This window comes from Trichomycterus rosablanca, chromosome 19 (genome assembly GCF_030014385.1).
Source record: "Trichomycterus rosablanca isolate fTriRos1 chromosome 19, fTriRos1.hap1, whole genome shotgun sequence".
NCBI lineage: Eukaryota > Metazoa > Chordata > Actinopteri > Siluriformes > Trichomycteridae > Trichomycterus > Trichomycterus rosablanca.
In genome coordinates, this window is record NC_086006.1 from 3,158,248 (window position 1) to 3,167,696 (window position 9,449).

Genomic DNA, 9,449 nt, shown 5'->3' on the forward strand with positions numbered 1-9,449 from the left:
ATTTTTTATTGGTTTGATTATTGCTATTAGATATAAGCTGCTATGAGTACATGATCATTAAATAATTAAAACACAGATTTTACGACATGGTAAACACTATTTGCAAGTGTGAAGACAAAAGTTCGAGCATAAACATCAACATACAAACAATGACCGATATTTTTTAAATTGGCAGGACTGAGGTCAGACAAAAACCTACTCAGTTTTGTTTTATTGTAATGGATAAATTAATTGTGATGTGGTTATTGTTTTAATTCAGTATTGAGACGCTGTTTGTATAGTTAGCAGTTATATTAGGTGTGGGTGGTGTTTTATTTCAGGTGTGGGTGGTGTTTTATTTCAGGTGTGGGTGGTGTTGGACAGCAGCGTATTCAGTAGTGGATTCCTCCGTACTGAAGGTGACCGTAGCATCTCCTGGATTCTTCTGAAAACTCACAGTGGAGTAAGTGACCTCTTGGTCTTTCGCTGGTTGGACAGTGGAGGAGATTTTTTCGTCTAAGCTGTTTTTTGCTGTTGAAGCGTTTGCATAAACTTCGGTGTCTGATACAGTAGGTGTGTTGGCGTGTTCTATCTCCTCATAGACACAAACGGCAGCAGCAGATGTTTCCGCATCAGGAACCTTGAGGACGAACATGCAGTTCATGTAAACATCCACTTACAGTTAAAAGTTTACACACGCTGGCATTTCTGTAACTGTTCTGTTCTGTGACTGAATGATGGAAACACTTATTCTGTTCTACTAAAACCTTCACAAATTTTATAATTTTTTAATTTTTAATTTGTGTTTTGTGGGTTGTCTTTTAAAAAATGGTCCAAAATGTACATACAGCCACGTGAATTAACCTTTATCCATCCAGTAAAAAATGTACACCTGCCCACAGAAATCCTAATAATGGACTGAAAGGCTTCCTGATTATTGATCGAATGGGCCAGTAGCAATGGCATATGGATATTTATTTATTTATTAGGATTTAACATCATGTTTTACACTTTGGTTACATTCATGACCAGAACGTTACACATTACACAAGATTCATCAGTTCACAAGTTTAGTATCTCCAGACAATTTAGTATCTCCAGTTGACCTCACTTGGATGTCCTTGGACTGTGGGAGGAAACCAAAGCTCCCGAGGGAAACCCAGGCAGACACGGGGAGAGCATGCAAACTCCACACAGAAAGGACCCGGACCGCCTCACCTGGGGATCGAACCCAGGACCTTCTCACTGTGAGGCGACAGTGCTACCCACTGAGCCACCGTAGGGAGTTCCAGAAAGATTGCAACGGCAATTCAGTTCAGCCCAGCGAGGCTGTGGCCATAAGGATTTTTTTTTTTTTTTTTTTTTTTATAATTTGGCTGTATAAAAAGTTATTTTTATAAAATTCGACTGTACTTAATACTACAAAAATATTTACTCACTGGACTGTTGTCGTTTATCTTTGCTGTTGATGTTGAACCTGTAATGAAAAATTATTCTCACTGTATTACAGCTGACGACTTTAACACACTGGTTTCAGTAATTTAATTAATGAATAAATATTAATAAATTAATTAATAAATAATAAATTAATAAATAATAAATTAATAAATTAAACTCTTGCAATAATGCAATAACGCAGGCCATACCTTGTCTTTTCTTGTTTCTAATTTTGTAGAAAATCAGTGCAAACCCTCCAATGAGGAGCAGAGCTGCACAGACACCCACACTGATACAGACCGTAAAAACTGAAGACAAACACAAACAGAGAAAATACAGAAAAGCATCTTTAAACCTGACCTTAACCTGGTATACTGGGGTATGATCTTAAAAATAGAGCTGCTGTGTGGGTAGGTCTCTGCACTTTTTGAGGCCTCTGCGTCAGTGCTATGACTAGCTTTACAGTGTATTCACTTATTCATTCATTAATTCATTTTATTTTTAATTTGTTTCTTGCCTTTTTATTCTTTTATTTAAGTTATTGCATTCGTGCCCTTTTTCTGTCCTGTAAAGCATATTAAATGACAGCTTTATAAAAGGTGCTGTATTATTAATGTATTATTATTTACGATTAATAATATTATTTATTATTATTATTATCATTGTTATTATTAACGATAACAACAGCATTATTATTATTATTATTATAGAATAATAATAATAATAATAATAATAATAATAACAATGTAGTATTACCCTGTAGTTACGCCTCTGAGCATATAGAATGAAAGACTTAAGTTCTTACTTAAATGTTCTCCATCAGGTGGAATCTCTGTCGGTCCTGCTTGCCTGGATTCTGTTCAAAGCATAAAATTACAAAAACACACAATGTAAATAAATTATAAATAAATGATAATAATTCTTACTTTATATTAAAACTACACTTTCTGCACATTAATTCCTCATAACTCCACTGTTAGCTCAGCACAGTTATCTATTATATGTAAATCTATCTATCTAGTGGTAGTGTAAAAATGTTCTATTATTTTTGAGCATAAATAAAAGTTGTAGACCTACCTGAAACCTGTAGCTGAATCTCTGTGAAGAAGGAGAAATAATAGACTGAGCCCTCGCTTTTCCAAACTCCACATAAATAAAGTCCAGTATCAGTTTCACTGACGTCACTGATGTTCACACTGAGAACTTTAGCATTTATATCATCAGAAATGGAGAACCTGCCACTACGAGGCGCTGTTTCAGTATTAATAATGTATTTAACAATACTATCGTTGTCCAGCCTTATAAAGTACTTGCGGTCAGTCTCATACTCTGTTGGATAGTTACAGGTGAGGGTGAGGTTGTCTCCAGTGTAGGTGTCCATAGTTTTTGAGGACTCACAGCAAGGGTCTGTTAATTATAAAAGCAAGAAATCAAATAATTAGTAGCTGTGATATGTGATGATTTGTGATGATTTGTGAATGGTTTGAGATGTGAAAAAAAAAAACATCCTAAACAAATAATTTATTCATTCATCATTCATTGCTTTATCCCGGTCAGGGTTGGGGTGGGTTGGATTCACTGGTCGAAAGGCAAGAAAACACGCCGGGCAGGTAGCCAATCCATCACAGGGCACACACATGGCTGGATTACTGACCGGGCCAGTGGGGCCAGCGCCCAGGGGCCCTTGAGGTCAGGGGGCCCTGGCCCAAAACATTTTGCGATGCCTATCAACATTTATGATACAATATATTTTTTATTTCCGAGGGCCCTCCATTTTAAGGATCCTCTGACTATTAGGGACTTTGACCCCAGGGCCTCTTGGGGGCCCTAGCCATGCTTTTGGGCCCTATCCATGCTTTTGGGCCCCTTATGAAAATAGATGAGGCGTTGTGGCACTGCTCTGACTTCGACTTCTGGCTATTAGGGGTCCTAGGAAAGAGGGGGGCATATTTTTAGAGGGCCCTGGTTATGAGAGCCCCTACCAGGGGGCCCTAGAGAAGAGCAGGGCATACCATTAGAGGGCCCTTGATCACGAGGGCCCCTGCTATGGGGCCCTTGACTTCCATAGAAGTCGTTTACCATGGCTCCTTGACTTTCTAGGGACCTACAAATTGCCAGGCAAGCTACCATATTTCATAACAGACGTTTTGTTGCAAATATGCGATTCAGGCCCTTACTTAATGTTTCTGAATTTATACTGTTTCAAAATTATTATGTTCAATTTCTCTTAAGCGCAGAGACACAAATTAATTTTGCAATTTTGCAATTATTTAAATTTAAGACAAGCAATTTGTCTGATGAATGCTATCTTTGACACCGATTAAATTGAGTGAATTTGGCCAAGGGTGTGATTTCACTTATGTGAAAACAACAAGCCATTTGACTAGTTTCATGTTTCCCCTTTTAATAAACAACAGTAAAGAGACCAGTGACCAAAAGTGCCTTTTCATACAACAGAACTGCAAGCTAATTTTACTGAGTAGCACAATTTTGGTTTGGTGACAGATGATGAAACAGCAAGTGGTTTTGTTGTAGTAGCTGTGGCTGCGTATGCATGTAACCCTGATATTTTGTTTGAGGATTATTTATTGGAAAACATATTTTATTCAGCTTGTTATTCAATGACTATTCAATGACAGTTTGACATGACGACATGTTTCAAGGCAGTGTGAAGGGGTCTCGACAATAATTAAACTTGATTTAATATCATTAACACAGCATTTTTAATATACTCAAAACCTTCCCCCTGTCTCCCTCTCCATGCCTCTCTCTCTCTCACACAAACACACACACACACACACACAAAACAGTTTTTTTGTAGTAGATAGTGGCTGCCCCTCCCCCACTCTCTCACTCAGTGGTGAAAAATTGTTACATTGCCCTAAATTCCCACTGGGGCTGAGCCAATCAGGTGTTGCGAGAACTTCCAAGTGAATATGCAAGATCTATATAAAACCCCCTGCCAGTATCAAAACTCCTCACATTCAGACAGTTCAGCTTGCGAACTTGCTCTGTGCTTTTACTACAACTTTTACCTTGCCATTACCAGATCAGCAACCAACAGCCTTTTTAAAGGCTCATTGCCCTTTATACTGCATTATATTATTTTATAATATATATAAATATTTTTATATTATATTATACTATACTATATTGCATATATTCTGTTACATTCTTTTCATAGTCTTTTCAAAGGCTTATATATTATATTATATTACATGATATAATATTATATTACTATATATAATATATTAAACTTTGAAAGGTTCACAGCCTTTTTCAAGGCTAGTGTAATGTTGCTAACTAGCAACTCACAGCTTTTTTAAAAGCTTATTGTTATTTGCATATTACATTATTGATAATAGTAGAAGTGTAAGCTTTATAATATTAGTACATACATACAATACATTTACAATAACAACAATTTATAGCTAAATAGTTATAGGTCAGCCTTTTTTTATTACATATTGTATCTGGTTCTACAATTTTGTGATTGTATTTTTTTCCTGAACATACAACATAGAAACAACATAGTAAGTATTGGATAGGAATAGGAATTTGCAAGACAAGCTTCTATATTTGCATCTTAAGAAACACTTGCCATTAATAACATGGATCCCAAACAAAAAAGTGGTGCCTCAAAAAGAAAAGCAAAAAAAATTAAGGAAGCAAATCAGGCAGATTTCCTGAAAAGCGTTCCTTTGATCTCAAACTTCTTTGAGAAACCGCTGGATATGAGTGAGACAAGTATTGCTAATGTTAGCAGTGATCAGAGTTCTAGCAATGAAGATGTGATCACCACTGGCTTAGTGTCACCTGTCAGTGACTATGTACCTTTGCAGACCCAGTCAGGTGCAGAGCAGGAATGCCAGCCCTGCCAGGCTACCACAGACCAGTAGCAGAAAGACCATGAAAGGAAAGTTGCAGGTGTGTCAGACCCACAATCAGACCAGCCAGCTGCATCGTGTGAGTGTCGTTTTTCAAATGAGGAGGGCAAGGACCCCAACTCCTGGTGTGAAACGGTCAACGACCCTGCTTTATGGCCCAGTACCATTACCGACCAAGCCAAGTCGATTCTTGTTAATAGAGGAGAAGCTGCATTTCAAAACAGAAGTGCTAAGTACCCAGCCTCAGTCAGGGATAGAGGCATTGGGGGTACCAGTAGGAGCTTTACAAATGCTCTACTCAGTTGCTCTACTCAGTTGCTCTCTACCCAATGGGCAAACTGTGACTAGGCAGTGGCTACTTTACTCTCCTTTAACTGGCTGTGTGTATTGTTTTGCTTGCAAACTGTTTTCCAGTAAGCACAATACTTTTGTTCATGGATTTTCTGACTGGAAACATTCAGAGCGGATTGGTGAGCATGAGGGGAGTGTGGAGCATAGGGCTTGCATGCTAGCATTATATAATCACTCCAGAGGCACAGCAACAATTGATTCTGATATTGTCAAACAAATTGATGCAGAAAGACAATACTGGCGGGAAATTTTGAAAAGAGTTGTTGCAGTCATCCAGTTTTTGGGGGAGAGGGGACTTGCTTTCAGGGGAGAAGATGAGCTATTAGGATCAGCCCACAATGGTAATTTTTTGGGCATCATAGAACTCTTAGCCAAATTTGACCCATTCCTAGCTGAGCACCTCCAAAGGTTTGGAGGTAAGGGAAAAGGTTCTGTGTCCTACTTATCATGGACAGTGTGTGAAGAATTTATCCATTTGATGGGACAGAGAACAAAGCAGGCAATTGTTAATGAGATCAAAGAATCAAAATACTTCTCTGTTATAGTTGACTCCACTCCAGACCTTGCTCATGTGGACCAACTTACTTTTATTTTTAGGTTTGTTAATAATGACGGACATGTAGTTGAGCGTTTTCTAGCTTTTGAGCCTATTGAAAACCATAGTGGGGACAGTTTGGCAGAGTGTGTCGTTGCTATGGTAGAGAATCTGGGCCTAGACTTATCCAACTGTAGGGGCCAGTCATATGATAATGCAAGTAACATGTCGGGAAAGTACAATGGAGTCCAAGCTCATCTTAAACAAAGAAACCCTTTGATTTGTTATGTCCCCTGTGCAGCACATTCACTGAATTTAGTTGGTGTCAATGCTGTTGACAGTAGCCCAGAAGCTGGACGTTTTTTTGACTTTGTACAGGCAATGTACACATTTTGTGCATCATCTACACACAGGTGGGGGAAAGGTTTTCCGTGATACTGATATCAAACTCACACTGAAATCACTGTCAGGTACTCGATGGAGCGCACGAGCTGAGTCAACTAAGGCTCTTTGGAAATATTATGCACAACTGAGAGAGGCATTGAATGATATGTCTAAAGATATGGAGGAGAAATGTGTAACTCGAAGTGAAGCCTCTGCACTCTGTGACAAATTGGACACGTTGGAGATGGCCTTCATGGCATACTTCTGGGACACAATACTACAGAGGTTCCAAGACACAAGCCTGCAGCTGCATAAGCATGATATTGACATATGTACAGCTACACAACTTCTCTTGTCTTTACGAGACTTTGTGGCAGCACAGAGAGATAACTTTGAGGTGTTTGAAGGGGAAGCTTTAAATGTCACCACTGCTGTCTCCCAAGAGTACAGGCATGACCTCCAGCGTACAAAGAAGCGCAAAATTATGTCTGATGATAGTGCAGAGCCAGGTGTAGCATTTAACGGAAAGGACAAGTTTCGGATCGAAACTTTCAATGTTGTCATTGACAAACTTGTGTCCTGTCTCAACCACCGTTTGAATGCATACACACACTTAACTGAGCTATTTGATGTTCTTTTCATGCCTGACAATATGTCCAACAGTGAGCTCACTTTAAAGGCTAACTCACTCGCTGCAGCATATCCTTCAGATCTGAACATGAGCCTGGCAGATGAATTGATACAATTCAAATCATTCATAACAGAAAAAGAAAAATGTCCTAGTAAAATGCTCAAAACCATGATAAATTTGAATTTACAGTGAACCTTTCCAAATGTCATAGCACTTAGACTTTTTTTGACTGTGCCTATCACAAATTGTGAAGGGGAGCGTTCATTCTCCAAACTGGCTCGTATTAAGAATGAACTCAGGATTAGGATGCGCCAAAACCGCCTGAACTCACTGTCACTTCTGGCTATTGAATCAGATTTGGTCAGACAGCTTAATTTTGATGAATTAGTGGATGACTTTGCAAGAAAGAAGAGTAGAAAGAAACTTATATAAAATAGATTTTTGTGTTAGGGTTAGTTATTGACAGGTTGTTTAATGTATTAATTTATTTATGTTTTTGGAGGGGGGGAGGCACGCGGGGTTGGGGCGGTGGTTGGGGCCCTGGGCAACTCTTTGCCCAGGGGCCCAGACTATCCTTAATCCGTCCTTGGGCACACACACACACACACACACACACACACACATTTGTGTTCATAGCATGAATAGCGTGAGCCAGCAATCTGAAGTTTAGCTGGGACTTTCAGCTAATGCTAAATTTTAATGTTAAAAATCTAGGTTTTGTCTTTACAAAATTAGTTTGGGAGACCAAATTAAGTCCTACATGTACTTGTAATGCTGGTGGTTCTGCGTTTTAACACATTCAAATGTGTTACACAATACTATGTTGTTGTTGTTTTTTTTAACAAATCTGTTTTGTCTTCAAATCCGAGTGTATGATGGTGCACAGTTAAAGCCTGAAGTCCTTTCAAATTTGTTTTTGGTAGTTAATTGTGAAGCAAGCTTTAACTGTAAAATTAGGCTAATGTAGCCTAGTGGTTACGGTACTGAACTGGTAACAACTTGGAATTCTTGAAAAGTTTCTTCCAGTTTCTTGATATCATGTGACAGATGCACAAAAAGCCCTAACTTTACACAGATATTTAAAAAATGCTAAAACATCACTAATGAGTTAATATTAACATAGTAAAATGTTTCATAACAAACTTGTAACTTTGCATAAAGTGACAGAACTGATATAATACTGAACAATTTCTTACCATCATAAATCTTCAGTTCCACGTCTCTGTAATCCACATAATTTTCAATTCTGTAGATTCCAGCATCCTGTGGTTTCAGATTTCTGATCAACACTGTTAAGAATCCGCTGCTGTTTTTATACAGAATGAATCTATAATCTTTAATGACTCTGATTGAGTTTAAAAGTACGATATCTGTACAGCCTGATTGTTCTGACACACAAATTCTATTAAAGATAAGAGAGTATTTCAGATTTGAGACTATAATGACACTTCCTCCTGAGTAGCCAATCACAGCAGAGTCTACTGGACCTGTTAATAAAAAAAGAAAATATTAAATATAATCAGTGAGCTAACTAAGCTTTCAGTACTGACACATACAGGATGATCAAGTTCACGTGTTAATTACAGAAGAATTTCTGACCTGAGATCAGGTAGAGGATGAGAATGAGAAGAATCTTCATCATCTGGACTCGAGTTCAGCTTCACTTCTGATCCTTCTGATGAGGAAGGTTTGACTGGACACTGGCTGCTATGTGTGACCAGATTTTGTGGATTTGTGTGTCTCTTGTTTACGTACTTCCTCTTTGTTCAGGATATATGTGTGTGATGCACATAAAAAACACTATAACTTCCTTCAACACAAATTGCTTCATTGATCTGTTGAGCAATTTCTGTCGATTTGAGTCTCTTTTACGGTATTAAGCGGTGGATGTGAATGTCAGTGTTTTAATCATTTCTTTTACTACAGATTACTCTCATGGACAACATAATTATAAACAATTTAGATTTATTTAGCTAATTAGCAATACAAACAATATTTACCTAATTAAGTAAGGATAGCAAGGTATGAAGATGAACTTGTATATAATTTTAACCAGACACAGTAATTTTACCATTTAGTTTGGTCTTTTAGCTCATAATGATCTAACCATCATCTCTGTACAATACAAAATAAAAATATATATAATAAATCTCTCACATATTGTCACCCCCACCTCTACTATCATCTTGTAACATCACTAAATTACAGCACATATTGGGTTTAAAAATATAACATGGTATACTAA

General features: G+C 37.8%; 1 protein-coding gene across 1 annotated transcript; it reads right to left on the bottom strand.

Annotated features, from left to right (window-relative positions):
• Positions 1 to 315: 315 nt before the first annotated feature.
• On the bottom strand, positions 316 to 8,846 carry LOC134333841 (uncharacterized). Its single transcript, XM_063016008.1, has 7 exons — positions 8,804 to 8,846; positions 8,401 to 8,691; positions 2,471 to 2,823; positions 2,266 to 2,272; positions 1,626 to 1,724; positions 1,415 to 1,456; positions 316 to 654 (listed from the first exon to the last, which is right to left on the bottom strand). The coding sequence occupies exons 1-7, from the start codon at positions 8,844 to 8,846 to the stop codon at positions 335 to 337; spliced, it is 1,155 nt and encodes a 384-aa protein (XP_062872078.1). The 3' UTR covers positions 316 to 334.
• Positions 8,847 to 9,449: the final 603 nt, after the last annotated feature.